The 16556-nt window shown below is 41.9% G+C and overlaps 1 protein-coding gene and 1 long non-coding RNA gene across 3 annotated transcripts in view; one reads left to right on the top strand and one right to left on the bottom strand.

Annotated features, from left to right (window-relative positions):
- LOC133530567 (fibrillin-1-like) overlaps positions 1-16556 on the top strand; it is a 32087-nt gene that overhangs the window by 8506 nt on the left and 7025 nt on the right. The window contains exons 2-13 of one of the 2 annotated variants that reach the window (XM_061868521.1): positions 4424-4598; positions 8163-8241; positions 9024-9158; positions 9599-9773; positions 10810-10971; positions 11330-11527; positions 12278-12427; positions 12933-13038; positions 13278-13339; positions 14240-14368; positions 14858-15014; positions 15491-16071. In XM_061868521.1, the coding sequence (XP_061724505.1) occupies positions 4424-4598; positions 8163-8241; positions 9024-9158; positions 9599-9773; positions 10810-10971; positions 11330-11527; positions 12278-12427; positions 12933-13038; positions 13278-13339; positions 14240-14368; positions 14858-15014; positions 15491-16071 (2109 nt within the window). Of the gene's footprint in view, positions 1-4423; positions 4599-8162; positions 8242-9023; positions 9159-9598; positions 9774-10809; positions 10972-11329; positions 11528-12277; positions 12428-12932; positions 13039-13277; positions 13340-14239; positions 14369-14857; positions 15015-15487; positions 16072-16556 lie in introns of both variants that reach the window. The other variant, XM_061868520.1, reaches the window with a different exon arrangement.
- Positions 926-1849, bottom strand: LOC133530587 (uncharacterized). The gene is made up of 2 exons (XR_009801340.1): positions 1488-1849; positions 926-1067 (listed from the first exon to the last, which is right to left on the bottom strand). It is a non-coding gene; the product is annotated as an uncharacterized LOC133530587 (long non-coding RNA).

Below are 16556 nucleotides of genomic sequence, written 5' to 3'. Positions count from 1 at the left end.
CACACCATGTATTTTTGCGTATATCTGTGGAAGGATTTACGTGCGTGCGTGGAGCAGATGACACGAAGGAAGTAGATATATTTTTGAGTATAGCTGTAGATTGATTCTCGCGAGCCTTAGCTGTTTCCTTGGATGTGCTCGGGATAGGCGTATAAAGGTTAAATTCGTCTCGGTGCATATGTGTTGAAGATTCCATATGAGCTTTAGCTGTCTCGTTACCCGTGTGAAGAGTCGAGGATCCGTGAGATATATTTTTGGGTATATTCAAATTTGTGAAAGGATTTAAATAAGTCTTAGCTGTCTCCTTGTGCGTGCTTGGAGTATACGTGACTTTAGGCATACTTATGGGAAAATGCTTTTTAGAAGTTTTGGCTTTAGCTGCCTTTTTGAGCCTTCTTTCTTCCTCTTCCTCGTCCATCATAAGAGCCACAAGCGCTAGCAATTTGACTTTAGTCAGAAAGTCATAGTTCCCGTATGACATTTTGCAAATTATATTATGACGTATCAAAGTTGCTCTGGCGTCTTGTTTGAAAATACTACATATTGTAATTAAATGTGTCGTAAACTCAAATTATGACCAACAGAAATAACTTAGAAAGACGGATTTTTGATATAAAGTTTACGTTCAACTATAGTTCAACTGATATCAATGTTTCAATATCATGAATGTCACAGACAGTTGTGTCAATTTATTATTTTTGACCGACTTCAAGATTTCAAGAGAGGAGGTTATCAATTCGGTTGTATGTTTTTTTTAATGCTTGTTATTCCATAACTCCGTCATTTCTGAACCGATTTTGAAAATTATTTTTTTGTTTGAATTTATATATATATATACAGATTAGTCCCGTTTTTGTCAAAACTCAGTTCTGATAATGGGATCCATGAGAAATCGAGGGAACTCTTCAAATGTGAAAGGCATACGTATAATGATTTTTGTATTTTCTGTAACAAATCGAGCATTTACATTTAAAAAAGTGACATTTGATGAAGTGGAACTGCTGATGATGATCAGAATGGAACTCTTCAACGAAGCATAGTACACGTTTAGCGATTTCTCCTCTCCGCTGCAACAAACATACATGCAAACAAACATGTTAAGTAAATTAGATTTTCAAGACAAACTTTTGTTAAGTTCGAGTTTTGACGATGGGGTCCATGAGGAATCGGGTGAACTCTTCAAATATGAAAGGCATGCATATAGTGATTTTTGTATTTTCTTTAACAAATCAAGCATTTACATTTAAAAAAGTGACATTTGATGAAGTGGAACTGCTGATGATGATCAGAATCAACGACGTATAGTACACGTTTGGCGATTTGTCCTCTTCGCTGTGTTTGTTAAGCAAATTAGATTTTCAAGATAAATTTTTGTCAAGTTCGAGTTCTGACGATGGGGTCCATGAGGACTCGAGGGAACTCCTCAAATGTTAAAGGAAAATATATATTGTGATCTTAGTATTTTCATTAACAAATCAAGTATTTACATTTGTAGAAGTGACATTTGATGAAGTGGAACTGCTGATGATGAACAGAACGGAACTCTTCGATGATACATAGTTCACTTTGGCAATTTGTTCTCTTTGCCAAGCAGTTAGGTTTTCGAGGCACATTTTTATATTTCTACCCTATTCAGTTTTTTTTCATGCATGGTGTGAAATAATTTATCTTAAATACAGTCGAATACCCTATTGCGGGTATCTTACCAGTCAACCATAGGGCAAATCTGAAATGTGTCAAGGTGGGTGCAGTGGCAAAAAAAACATGTTACTTCCTTTTCTACATAATTAGGCGTAGGGCGCTGTCTTTTTAATTTCATTGTATGAAATCTAAAATCAACAATAATCGTTCTTTCACCGGTCTCCCTCATTGAAGTCGGTTTTTTTTTCTTAAAAATATTCTACCTAATATTTTAACTCGTATACTTTCCTCTTTGTCTTACACTATGGGTCTGATTCTGATTATGTTATTATGTTCTGTTTGCTGTCAAATCTTCAAATACTGAACCACAGTACTCAACGCAATTTCAATAAAGGAAGGGAGTTTTCATTGAGATTCAAGATGGCGAAGATGTGTCGAATTTTTTTTTGTTTTTTGCTCATTCATGTTGTTTAAAGTGTAATATTGATAGCTTATTATGCAGTGAACGAACGTGTGCAGATAATTAAAAACGAATCCAACACCCTGCAATCCATCGTGCCTTTTAGTTAAGTCTAGCTACCTATCTCTTTAGCAACTACCGAACCACGTCAAACTCTACGAGCACAGTTGACATTGGCAAAATCATCATAGATTTGATGGAGGCCATATTTAAAAAAAGAAGAATAAAGGAAATTACGTACATCAATGCTTATACCCTATAAAATACTACTTTGATAAGTAGCGAAGGTAAGATACTGTATTTCTAATTCTCTACTCGTATTGCAACTGCAACTTTGCAAGCAAAAACTACCTGCTCAGAAAATAATTTTGAAAATAAACCGTTTACTGAATATGGACTCTATGAACCACGGGACACACTCAAACGCAAAACTACTATCTACGTCTATTCATTTATAGCTTTTAAGTATGCCGGTCCATTCGCTTGCTACTCGTCAAGGGCGTGTCCGGAGCCACGGGTAAATAAAATCTGTTGTTTCGAATACCCGTTTATCCGTGAAAACGGATCTTAATTACACGTGCAGGACAGGCCAAAACCGTTATTCGGAAACGGGTATTCGCAACGTGTAAACGAAACACGGACTCGACCACGAGCCCTATTAGTATCAGTGTTGGCCGAACGTTAATTGTAATTGAACATTAACCATTACAAATTAAACCCTAAACCGTAACGAACGGTTACAATTTACGGTTCAATTTGTAATTTTAATGGACAATTTCATTAAAGTTTCGGCCAACACTGCCTTAATGGACTCGCGCGCGAGAACGCAACTCATGCTAGCCGGTCAGCTGTCCAATTCGCGGCTGAAATATTTTACCACAACTATATGCGTCTTAGTGTTGATAAGTGTATGCTTATCAATCATTTATCATGTACCGAGAGCACTTGTTGACAGGATTCGCAATAAGTACTAAGCTAGGAATAGAGTCGTAGGTGTGTCGATTATCCAATCTAAGTGCAATACGGAGTTAGCCGTATGACGTCATAGGCATAAATCTTGCCCGTTGTTTTGTTTCCCTTTTGTGCACGTTGCGTAAATAGGAAGATGGCGTAAAAAAAAGTGCATTGTAATATATGTCGTACTTTCTTTGATCAAATCGAGGAAATCCTGAAGAAGAGTACGCTAAGCCGGTGAGCGTGTATGAGGAATGGTATGAATGTGAACGAAGCGAAAGAGGATGAGATGTCAGGATCGTCGCAAGTAGAAATCCGTGGTCTCTGCCCATATATATGCTCCGGGAAATAGGCGTAGTTATATGCATGTATATATGTAATGTCTACTTGAAAAATAAACTATTATACTGTGCTACAGATCTGTAGATCTGTGTATTTATCTTTATCGTGTTTCATAGAAATTGACATTAATGATGATAGGGCCTCACTTTTGCAACTGTAGTACGTCTTGCGGTGTCTCGCGAACAGACGCAGAACCAAACCTTAGTTGCTGTGTGATTCATAGGTGTAAGGAGAAGGGGACAATTGTTATTGTCCCCTTATCCTTACTCCTTAAATAAAAATAAAAAATAAAAAAATAAAAAATGTTACATATATACTAACAAATGAGACCCGGGTATGTCGTTAGACTACGTCCAAAAGAGAGGTATGGGCACTGTGAATGTCATCTCGCTTTGTGTGGTACCTAGCTAGGGCACAGCAGATGTCATTCCAGATCAAGAGCAGAGCTCAACTGGGGAAGTACCTCCACCTTACAGAAAACCGCAGCCAAATAACACTAGACGCTACTGAGTGTTGTGTTCCTGCTGGCGAGTAAGGTGCGGAGTGTTAGGGTCGGCAACGCGCTCCCTTGGAGTTGCAGGCGTACATATTCTACGTAGACTGCTTACCATCAAGCGGGCCGTATGCTTTATGTACCGTCGTAGTATAAAAAAAAACTAACATATGTCAAATCAACCACATGTTTATTTATACTAAAGTGGATGCCTTATTACCTACGTCTCGCGTCGAATGGTGGTCCCTAAGTCCCTATGATAGTTGATTTTTACAGGCAGTAACTGTCCCATAAAACGTTTGGACTAGTTTGGTGATATTTTTTGTAAAATTTAACACATTAATGTATTTCATAAATATAACATTTAGAAAGGCAATTAAATAAAATTATAAAATATAAAAATAATATAATTTTTCATTTTTTTTTTATTAAGCCAAACTTAAAGATACTAGATGGAACTGTCATAGGGACGATTATGGATGCAAGAGGATATAAACATGTGGTTGACTTGACATTTACTTCATGGTTCACAGAATTCGCAGACGGTGATGACGTGACAGAAACATGCTGTACACACGGAGCGGACTCGGCGCTGCCCCTGTCGTCAGCCCGAGAATGTGGAACCATAGGGCTCCCGGACTACATAGAGCCGGAGCAGGAGGCCGCGTGCAGGGCTAGCGTGGCGAGCTGCTGCCAGGATCACTTTAAGTAGGATTTTAGTCGTACCTAATGGTAGCCTAGAAGGGCATTCCCGGGGTATGCTTACGCTTATGCTTTTACATTGTGTGACAACTATATCCATCAAATCCGTAAAGCTGGAGAATATATACTGCCAAGCCATTAAATATTTCCAGACACAATATCGCTTTCTCAGCATTTTAGAAGCATTAGAAAAATTGCGTCACGTAAGCGACATTGTCGTGGAATGCTCCTAAAGCTTTCATGTTTTTAATGTTTGTTTACCACAGTCGCTTCTTGGTGAAAGAAAATATCGTAAGGAAACTAAAGTAATAAATCAGATGAGGTCTACTTTTCCCAATGGGTTGAAAACTTGGACGGCCAGATGGCAGTCGCTTGTATAAAAATTGCTTGCTTCCCAGCTGCCCAGCTGACTTTTCGTTATTCGTTATTCGTATTCGCGGGCTGGGTTTCCGCAACTCGACGTCGCAATTCGCGCCTATTTTGCGTGATGGTGGGTTGACGGCACTACTCCTGCCAACCCAACTCTACCAGGAAGCCTAGCAGACCCTTGATGTTGCCGACGACTTCTGGGAGAGACCCCGGGGAACCGAGGTATTGTGCCCGGTATTCTGCCACCCCTGGGCATTCAAGAATGACGTGGGCGGCTGTCTCCTCCTCCTCCATGCACGCTCTGCAGAGGGGGCTATCTGTAACACGTAGGGTTAATAGGTGTTTGTTTAGTGGGGCGCGGCCGGTTATGGCCCCAGTCAAAAGCCGGAGCTGTGGCCTCTTCAGCTGTCTCAGCCTCCTCGACAAACCGGGGTCGATTGTCGGGAGGGCCTCCTTCGCCTGCCTGCACGTGCCTAGGTTAGACCAGTACTGTTGGTGTTTTACCTTGGTGTTGCATCTCAGCATGTTCCGGAGCCAGGCATAAGGCAGAGGTACGATTGGCTCCGGTCCTGCCACCCTCAGTTCCGAGCCACCTCTCGCCAATATGTCGGCTGCATCGTTCCCTCGCGAGTTGCTGTGTCCCTTAATCCACTGCAGAGTTACGCTGGTGGTGGTGCTTACCTCTGACAGAGCCTTGTGGCATTCGTAGATTAGCCCTGAGGTCAAAGTATAACTTTGCAGAGCTTGCAGTACTGACCGACTGTCAGAGAGTATGCGGATGGGGTAGTCCTCTACTTTCCTTGAGACGATTGCGTGTGCTGCCATTATGATGCCCATACATTCCGCCTGGAAGACTGTGTTGTGGGCGCCTAGTGGTGTTGAGATATGTATGTTTAGGTCCTCTGAGAATACTCCCGCGCCAGTGCCTGACCTTGTCTTTGATCCATCCGTGAAGATTCTCAGCTCTCTCGGGTTAAGTCCTTCACGAGGTTCTTCGTGTAACTGTATCTTGTATTTCTTGTCGAAGATGTATTGCCTGGGTATCCTGTCAGTCACCGCTTCTATTAGCGGTTCCTTGGTGGTACCCTGGGTGGTCTCCAGAGATTCGATTTTTTGAGACGTACCGCCGAAGCTAGCGCTTCCTGTTGTATAAAGAGGTGCAGCGGCGGCAGGCCCAGTAAAGCTTCCAGGGCCGCGGTTGGTGTTGTCCTCATGCAGCCCGTAGTCGCCAAACAGGCCAACCTCTGGAGTCGTTGTAGTTTAGCTTCAACTGTGGATAGTTTGGTGCGTGGCCACCAGACTATTGCACCGTAGCTTATTATTGGTCGTATGACTGCCTGGTAAAGCCATAGAGTTATCTTGGGGGTTAGCCCCCAGGTTCTACCCACCATTCTACGACATTGCCAGAATACGACTGTGGCTTTGTCAATTTTGCCGTTTAAGTGATTACTCCAATTCAATTTGCTGTCAAGTATTACCCCTAAATACTTTACCTCTGCAGATAGTTGGAGTTCAGTGTTGAACAGTTTGGGAAGGCAGAAGTTTCCCAAGTTGCGTTTGTTGGTGAACATAACCAGCTCAGTTTTGTTGGGATTGACTGAGAGTTCGTTGTTAATACACCAGCGCTCCACGATGGCTAGTGCAGAGCGGGTAACATCGCATACCGTACCTGAATGATTGCCGCTCGTCAGTATCACTATGTCGTCAGCATAGCCGATTGTGTAATAGTGATTGTTGTTTAGTGTGGTGATCAGGTCATTCACCACCAGGTTCCATAGTAGTGGTGATAGGACTCCTCCTTGGGGGCATCCTTTTGCCACTAATGCTTGTTGTGTTTCGCCCGTCCCGAGTTTGATGGTTCGCTGGCTCAACATGTTGTTTATCCATTCTGTCATAACTGCATTCGCGCCATGTCTTACCAGTGCTGCTGTAATGCTGCTGAACCTGGTCCTGTCGAAAGCCCCTTCTATGTCTATGAAGGTTCCTAAACACATGGATCTGTTCTTGATCGCCACCTCAATCTTACTTACCACTGCATGAAGTGCCGATTCTGTAGATTTGCCAGGGCTATAGGCATGTTGGTTTGGATGCAAGGGCACATTAATTAGCACCCTCTCCCTAAGGTACCTGTCACACAACCTCTCTAATGTTTTCAGCATGAAAGAGGTCAGACTGATGGGCCTGAAGGATTTGGGGTCCGAGTAGTCGCTTTTACCTGGTTTCGGTATGAAGATAACCTTGACCTCCCTCCATTGCTTCGGCACGTATCTGTGTGCCAGACAGGCGCGCAGAACGATGGTCAGCTTCAGAGTGAGATGCTTCCCGCCCCATTTAAGAAGCGCAGGGAAGATCCCATCCATACCTGGAGATTTGAAGGAGTCAAAGCTGTTTAGGGCCCACTGCGTGCGCTGCGGGCTGATTACCTCATAAGTCTGTAGCCACTCGCCTTCCGTCGGGGTGGTTGTCTCCCTCTCGTTCCAACTTACTGGGTGCGATATCACGCAGTCCGGGAAGTGCGTTTGCACTAGGACCCGTTCCGCCTCCTCCGGTGAGTTTGTGAGAGAGTTGTCTGGCTTACGCAGGGATCCTAAGGTTATGGTCGAGTTGGTGGAGAGGACCTTCCTTACCCTGTTGGCCTGCGTGGTGGTCTCGATGTCTGTACAGAATTTGCGCCAAGAGTTTGTGCTTCTGTACCTGAGACGTTTTTTGTATTTGGCCTTGGTGGACTTATAGTTGTCCCAGTCCTCGTCAGCGCCTGTGTTCATAGCTCTGTTCAGTTGCCTCCTCATCTTGCCCCTGAGTCTCTCCAGCTCAGGTCCCCACCAGTTGTTTTTCCCTCTGCTTCTGGTCGGTGGGGTCGATAAGGGGCATGCTTGATGGTAGCAATCCAGAATGGTGCTCGTGAGAATGCTTACCTGTTCCTCTATGCCCGCTGTGCCTTCTAGCCCAGCTTTCTGCCCAGCTGACTTTATATGCTTCCAAAAAGCCAGTATTGCATTTTCACAGCGAACGCGGTTCAAAGAGCCTATACGCTGTTCGTTTAGGATTAGAAAGAACTACGAATAAGTTGGCATTGACATAGAGATGATGGAGAAATTTCATTTCATTCTCATACAACATTCGTTATTATCTAGTCGCACTTGGTTTTATCTAGATTACCTACATGATTTATATTCAACATTACTTTTTTTTTAATTTCAGGCAAAAGGATGATTGCGCTGCTGGCGCAAAGTATGCCGATAGCAAACGATGTAGTGTACCAAGCACAGACATCGGAAAGGTAATGAATTATGTCTTCTTGGTCTTTTAACGACATACATTGCGGTTTACAAGTAATATCGATACGGGAATAAAAAACAAAACCATTGCAGGAAATGTTTTATTTATTTAGGTACTCAATACAAAATACACAGTAATATTCATTTTACATATTTTTCGCCAAACTGCATGCCAATTTGTTGGCGAACAGTAAGGGTGCAAACTCAAAACGCTCACAAAGTATAAGGAAAATGGGAAACCAAACTAAAAATGCATTATCTACTATCAAACTTTATTTGTTTAGCTTGGACAAGATTGATGACATGAACAATATTTTTTTTTTTTATACTACGTCGGTGGCAAACAAGCATACGGCCCGCCTGATGGTAAGCAGTCTCCGTAGCCTATGTGCGCCTGCAACTCCAGAGGAGTTACATGCGCGTTGCCGACCCTAAACCCGCCCCCCCTCGTTGAGCTCTGGCAACCTTACTCACCGGCAGGAACACAACACTATGAGTAGGGTCTAGTGTTATTTGGCTGCTGTTTTCTGTAAGGTGGAGGTACTTCTCCAGTTGGGCTCTGCTCTAGATCTGGAATGACATCCACTGACTGTGCCCTACCACACAAAGCGAGATGACATTCACAATGCCCATACCTCTCTTATGGACGTAGTTTAAGGACGTACCCGGGTCCAAGGACGTACCCGGGTCCAAATATGTACTCAGTCCTATAATTTACACATTCACACATACACAAAATTTTACTTACACACCCTAGAATATACGCCTTATTTTAATCTTTAAGACATGCTGCGAAGAGTGCAAATTCGGTGCGCTAACAGGAGAGTCCCAGGGGATAGAGGCCTGCGGGAGCTCTCCTACAGCAGACGTCTCCCCTGCATCATACCTGAGGAAAACCTCTTATTATAAATGCTGTGTTGTAAGTTTCATTCCTATTTACCAGTTCTGTATAGGTCATAGAAAAGTTTATGTAACTCAAGCTGAGGCACCTGGACACCCTCCAGAAAGACCACTTTCTCTACGGGCTTTTGTAAGCTTTATTTAATTTTAAAAAGTCAAAACTTAGAATTAGAACCAGACTTAGGTATGGATAATAGAAATTTCTACACCTTGTTTAGTGTACACATGCCTAAAAAATTGTGCAGTTGCTCAGAAATCTTTGGGTTAGGTACTTTTTTCTGCTGCATGTATTAAATCTTCTAATTTCAAGGGTGATTTTTGTTACATTTTTTGCTTAGATGCATGATGATTATTTCCAGTGAGTAGATCAGAAATTCAATAACCGCCCAGAGCGCTAATAGAGTCATCTACAAGGTTATTATGAAAGTAAAAACAACTATAGAATCTAAAATATTTTAGGAAGCGGCAACAAAGCCGACAACAACCGAAGCTCCGCCAACGACAAGCACAGAAGCAGTACGGCATTGCGAGCCTGCGTCCTGCCGAGCAGACCAGGAGTGCGACGACAGTGAGGGCGTTATCCGATGCCTGTGCCGCAGTGGCTTTAGGAAACAAAAGGATGGCTCTTGCAAAGGTTGGTAAAATGATACATAACTCCTGGCGATTAGACAACAGTAGCTCCGCTAACGCCAACCACGGAAGCGGTCCGGCGTTATGAGCCTAAGTCCTGCGGCGCAGACCAGAAGTGCGACAACAGTTAAGGCATTTTCCGGTGCCTGTGACGCAGTGGTTTTAGGAAACAAGGGATGGCTCTTGCAATGGTTAGCTTTTGTAGTTACTTTACATCAGCTTCTAGGGCTCAAAAGACACAAAGCCTGCGCGGTGACCAGAATTTTGACTGGACACTGTAAATTGAACAAACACATGTTTCAAATCGGAAAGAAACAAGACGCGACATGCAGGTTCTGCCATGAGTCAGAGGAGACTGCAATGCACATTCTCTGCTCCTGTGGACCACTAATATCAAAAAGAAGTACCCACCTAGGGCGGCACGTATTGCAACCCTATGAGGTACAGAACATTACGGCCCAAAGAATCTGGAATTTCCTGAACGTTCAACGGGCATCAGTAATGAACTTTAAAGGGCTGTCACAATAGACCAATGCCTGGTCGACGTGGCATTCAAAGGCCCACAAACTACAATAATAATAAATAATAATACTTTACATCATCAATCTTACTTCTGGATGTTGCGTTGTGTGATGTTCCGCTTTCCTTCTTCAGACACTTGACTATATTTTTAGCTGATCGTTGCTTCTTTTTTTAAACTGAGCTCGCTTGATAATTTAAGGCTAACATCCGAAGTAAAATCAATTACTTAGAGATGACAGAGGTGTACAGGTACCCCTATCCTAGCTGTGAAGCTTATATTTGTTTAATGTGGAAGTTACTTTAGTCAAATTGCTTGGCGATTGCCGTTAGCCTCACGAATCTCACGATCTTCTGGTCAAAAATTAAGCTGACTGGTTCAGCCAGTTCACTCCAGCTTAGAAGATGGTAGACTTTATTTACAAGGAAAACGCTCTACTAGCAGTTAATTGTTAGCTCTCCACGCTTTGAGATCGCGTGATCGATTGAAATAGATGACTCTAACTAATGTATCTTTATAGATATCAACGAATGCGCCGAATCTGCAGACAACCTCTGCACGCAAGAGGACCACGTGTGCCACAACACCCCGGGCTCCTACAAATGCGTGCCGCTGAAGAAGCGAGAAGTGGCCGGTTGCCCACCGGGGTTCAAAAAGAATGTCATCAACCAAGTGTGCGATGGTAAGTGTATAAAACTGTTGAAGATGCTAACAATAGTGGTAACGCTGTAAAAAAAAAAAGTGAGGATTTTTCACCAATATCGCTATACCAAACGAAATTAGGAGGAAATTATGAAGGATTTGAAACACTTCCATAAATGAAAAGTCAGGTGTATAATGTAGGTACACTTAGGGTTTCGGAATGTTGTCGGCTAGACTACCTTACCCAACTTTGCCCGAAATTAAGCACAGTAAAGCTAAATAAAATCTGTTTCTGCTGAAACAGCGACGTGTTCCCGTGTCGACTTTTCTAAAGCTTATATTAGGACTCTGATCTGAAATTTCAATGTTTATAGCATAAGATGCATATTCCTTTCTAGATATAAACGAATGCCAACTCCCGCGCCCTCCCTGTCCGAAGTACCTCTGCGAGAACACCATTGGGGGCTTCAAGTGCAACGGCAAACCTGGGACCCCGGCCGTTGAGGGTGCTACCGAGGCCGCGCCCGCAGAGCTCCCTGCGCGGAACGACATATGCCCTAAGGGGTTCAGGGCTGGTGCCAATGATGAGTGTGTTGGTGAGTTGCAATTAACGGTCAACTAGTCAAAACAATAAACAGGGTACTATAAGTGCGCTCGAGTTCACAAACATGTATACAAGCCAACTTCCAAAAATATATTCCACGACCTTATTGTCAGTGTTGTAGAGGCGTGTAAATATTTTTTGGGACTTTGTAAAGATGTTTAGTGAACTCGATTGTACCATCGCCCACACTGTTAACTGTCCATCAGTAGACCATATTACAAAAGGCACAAGGTCCACGCGATGGACAGTTAAGAGGGTTGCTGTTTGTACTACGAGCCATAAGGTGGTGGTAAATTCTTATTAGTGGTCCATTATATACATCCTTTTCTACATAACCCTTTTCCGGTTGCAACCTAAAGCCTAACCTTGACAATCTAATCCTAAGAATCTAATACTAAGCTATTAAGAAACTCATGGAAGAAACTATTGGGATTTCTCACGATGATTCCCTCCACCAAAAAGGGACTGGCAAATATTAAATATTAGACAATCTAACACAAATCGACCTAGCCCTACAGTAAGCTCAATAAGGCTTGTGTTGTGGGTGGGTACTAGACGACAATAATAATTATATAGATATCATATAAGTATACGTATAAATATTCATATAAGTACGTAGAAAATATCCGTAACTCAGGATTCTCAGGAATATGCGTTATAAACACGTAAATAAATGCCGTTACCGGGATTCGAGTCTGGGACTGCGACTAGGGCACATATAATATTAAACCTATTATTTCAGACATTGACGAATGTGATGAGCACCTCGACGACTGCCAGCGGTTGTCGCAGCACTGCATCAACACCCACGGCGCTTTCTTCTGTCAGGATCACGTCTCCAAGCGATGTGCTCCTGGCTTCAAGGTCAACAGTGCTACTGGTATCTGCGAAGGTAATTCTAGCATTTAATAGCTTAAATCAGGATTTTCTAGTGCCGTTTCAATTCTGTTGTAACCATAGACGACGGATAAGGGTGTGTGGCACAACGCATGGTAGACAATCAAATTGAACATGCAGGCAGCTGTCCCGAATAAGGTGTACCAAGTTAATAGGTTTTATTTGTACAATACAATATGAAAAAGTAACAATTTTAACGAACTACGATACGAAGAGTTTTTTTTTTTAGTTTAAAGTTTCGTCAGCATTATATTCAATCATGTTTAGGTCTTGGTCTCCAGATGCAGCCGTGCGCAACATACAGAACATAATGTACCATGGTTCGCAATAAATGATTTATGATTTATGAAGACAGTTACATTTCTTCATACGGTATTAACCAAACCCTAAGGCCCAGTTATGTCTATTTTGCCTTGATCTGACCAGCTAACAAGAAAGTGAACAGGTTCGGTGTTTCGACTTTAGAGACAAATAAAGGCGCATATTTCTTTTATTTCTAGATATAAACGAGTGCGAAGAAGGTTCGGAGGTTTGCAAGAGAAATCAAGTTTGCGTTAACCTCCCAGGGGCTTATGACTGCAAGTCCAAAATTAGCACGTTACCAAAGTAAGTTCACAATACCTACAGTCCATATTGTGCCAGTTGCAGAGAGTTGCAACAATTCTCGAATTTTTCTTTTACAAAATGCTGGAATTAAAAGAAGCTTCCATTTCCCTACAGGATCTTTTGATGTGGACAGTTTAGAAATTTCGGAAAATTTTCTACAGTTAAACACAATAGAACAGAGGTCATGTGTAAGATTGCTAGTTTTACGAGAAAGTAATGACAACCTTTTGAAATTTCAGGTTGGCTTCAAAAACTTGCCAAGAGGGAACCAGGATGCGTGTTGGAAGCAACAAATGCGATGGTAATGTTATAAACTATTCTGTTTGAATAGTTATCCTTCTAACATGGTGAATCTTGTGGAGAATGTCTAACATGCCTATAATAAAAATACCACTATTACCAGGGGTCGGACAAAAAGTGCGAATGACGTCAAACCACTTATAGGATGATTTCAAATAGTATTTTTGATTTTCATAAACAATTATCACGTATCATTTATCAATCTCTTTATTGACCTCTTTATTAAACGATATCGCCACTTGAAATGAGTAAGTACGTTTTTGACTGACACATTGTCAATCAGATGAACAGTCAGCGTCAAATACTTCGTAGCAGTCAAAGTGGCCAAATAGTTATATAATATATTAATATGGTGTACCGAACTATTTGGCCACTTTGACTGCTACGAAGTATTTGACGCTGACTGAACAATAAATTGACTTCGTTATTGTTTAGCTATTGTATCCTCACGATTATATTTAGCTAAAATTTATATTTACTAATATATAAGAAAAACGCTCTAAAATGTCATCTTTACTCGAATATTGTGGCAATTTTCCGTTTTTGGAGGTACGTGACAAACACGTATACTGCTAATCTTACCTACTGTTCCCACTTTTGACTATTAAACCTATTTATCTGAGGATCCCACAGACTTGTTCTAACTAATTTCAAATAATTATACCTTATGGTAACAAGTTTCGTGAAATTTATTTTATTCACTACATCACCCTACCACCTGTATTATTAATTCCATGGATTTATTTACGATTATTTTGTTACTTCATTAATACTACTTTGTTACTACATGTCACACGGAAGTTTAAATACAAACTCAAACATCATCCTGTGTGCAAGATTAAGTACGTCATTTTTACGTCATCCGCACTTTTTGTCCGACCCCTGACTATTACCATTTCAGACATCGATGAATGCAGAGAGGGCACTCATCTTTGCGACCAGTTCCAGAACTGCATTAACACGTTCGGCGGACACGAGTGCCGCTGTAAGAACGGTTTTGAGCTGGACTCTACGTCAGGATCCTGTGAAGGTAATAAATACACTGTTGTAACCAAGTTACTACATTACACGTTGTTGTGAACTGGGCAGCACAGGAACTCGCTATTTATAAGACGATTTATATTTATTGTACGTATTGATAATGTCACATTTAAATTCGCATCAACGCGCAAAAGAACCTACGTGTACTGTAGCGGCGAGTATTTATCTCCTTATTATCGTGAAGTCTAGGTAGGTATATCTCAAGCTTAAGAATTCGATTGTCAGTGAATCAAAGATGGCAAACCTTCCATGTTCCAAAACGCACTGCCCTTATTGTACGATACCTACTGTTGTTGACTTTGTACGACACTGATACTTTGCGATATTGTTCTATTTGGCTAAAAAATGCCCCCAGTATTAGTTTCGCATGTCGAGAACCAAGAAATCCTGGTTGCGGGAATAACTTTTAATAGAAAACCAATAGCGGGAGCACACCCTAGTTGTAGACCAGCGTGTTATTGTACCATGCTCTTTCCAGATGTGGACGAATGCGCCATGAAGCTGGACAACTGTGGTCCTGGACTCCATTGTCTTAACGTGCTGGGATCATTCACTTGCACGCGACGAGCTCCCACTTCTTCTACCACAACCACCCCCGCACCCACTTCAAACGACTATGAGTACTATTATACTGAGTAAGTTCTTTTTAATTTACGCCTGATATAGTTACGAGGGGACTACATTATGCGAAATCTACAGCCATCTGTTTTCTTATCCAAATGTACTTGACTGTTAAACTCAGTTATGGTTTCCAGCTCAGCTACAAACTGCAAGAGGAAATTCTCAGTTACTCCTAGGTTATAATTTTTTTATACTACGTTGGTGGCAAACAAGCATACGACCCGCCTGATGGTAAGCACTCACCGTAGCATATGGACTCCTGCAACACCAGAGAAATTTTCGCAAACATCGAAAATTTGAGTTTACTGGTCTATCGGATGAATTATGCCTAAGACAAAGACAGATCTTCAAATTTCTTAATCCAGTAGCTCTCCTGTTATTTAACCTTAAAGGTTTAACCAGCGTTTTTCTTTGTCAGAATTGTAAATAAAAAATGACTGTCCAATAACTTACATGAAACTCACACATAGTTTACGTTTATAATCAGCAGTGATGAAGAACCGACCAACGACACACGAAATCCAGGACCACCAGGACCCGGGTCAGGAGGTGCCAGCAAACCTTCTCCTAAACCTAATCCTCCTCCGCCTCCTCCAAAAGCTACTACCACTTCTACCACTACAACAAGCACCACCACTACTACAACTCCTAAGCCTACTCCTACTCTTAAACCTACTACTACGCCAAGACCACCGCCACCTAGACCGTACCGACCACCCCCTACCCAATACGATCCTTTCGGCAGACCGAATACTAGACCATACACCAACAGACCCAGACCCAATCCAACAAACCCTACTCCACCAGAAACTACCACACCTAACCGAGAAGGCTCTAGAAGACCTGAGAATAGACTTCCTAACAGTAATGTTCGTCCTCCGACGACACCAGAGGTGGTTGAAAAAGAGAAGAATCCGGATGGAGGAGTGGAGTTGGATACATCGGAGATCCCTAAAGACAAGTGGACGAACGTCATTGGGAAGGATAAGGATAATGGACCGGACGATTTTGATCCGAATGAGCTGCATTGTTTGAACGGGTATGAGAAGAATGCAGCGGGTGATTGCGTTGGTGAGTGTATTCGTTTTGGTTAGATAGTATGGATGTAAAAATTCGATTGAGTTGAACAACTCATAATCTATATTCTTAAAATAGGTTGAGGTAATATTTGACAGCTTTGCGATATAGTGGTTGCGCTGCCATAAGATGAGAATGTTAATTTAAAACCTTGTTAAAAAGAAAAACAAAGTGATATACTTGTAAACGGGTGGAAACACAACTAAAAACTTAAATTAAAAACTTATAAATAAATAAATTGTCCCAAGTCGAGACCGCTTTGTAGGGTGCCCAGAAGGCTGGCTGCATAGCTTCTCTGGATAGCAATGCTTATCCGCTGGGCGAAATACAGGCCAGCCCTCTGGCCATCCTTGTTTAGGTGTACAACAAAACTAGTCTGATTCTCTATCCAAAAGTAAGCATTACCTATCTACATTAACTTTTTAGTTCTAGCTTATAAGAATACTTGCAAAACAGCCTTTGTAGAGTGTCATTTGTTT

Source organism: Cydia pomonella, chromosome 23, assembly GCF_033807575.1.
Source record: "Cydia pomonella isolate Wapato2018A chromosome 23, ilCydPomo1, whole genome shotgun sequence".
Taxonomy (NCBI): Eukaryota; Metazoa; Arthropoda; class Insecta; order Lepidoptera; family Tortricidae; genus Cydia; species Cydia pomonella.
Note: the sequence above shows the minus strand (reverse complement) of the source record. Positions and strands in the feature narration are given on the sequence as shown.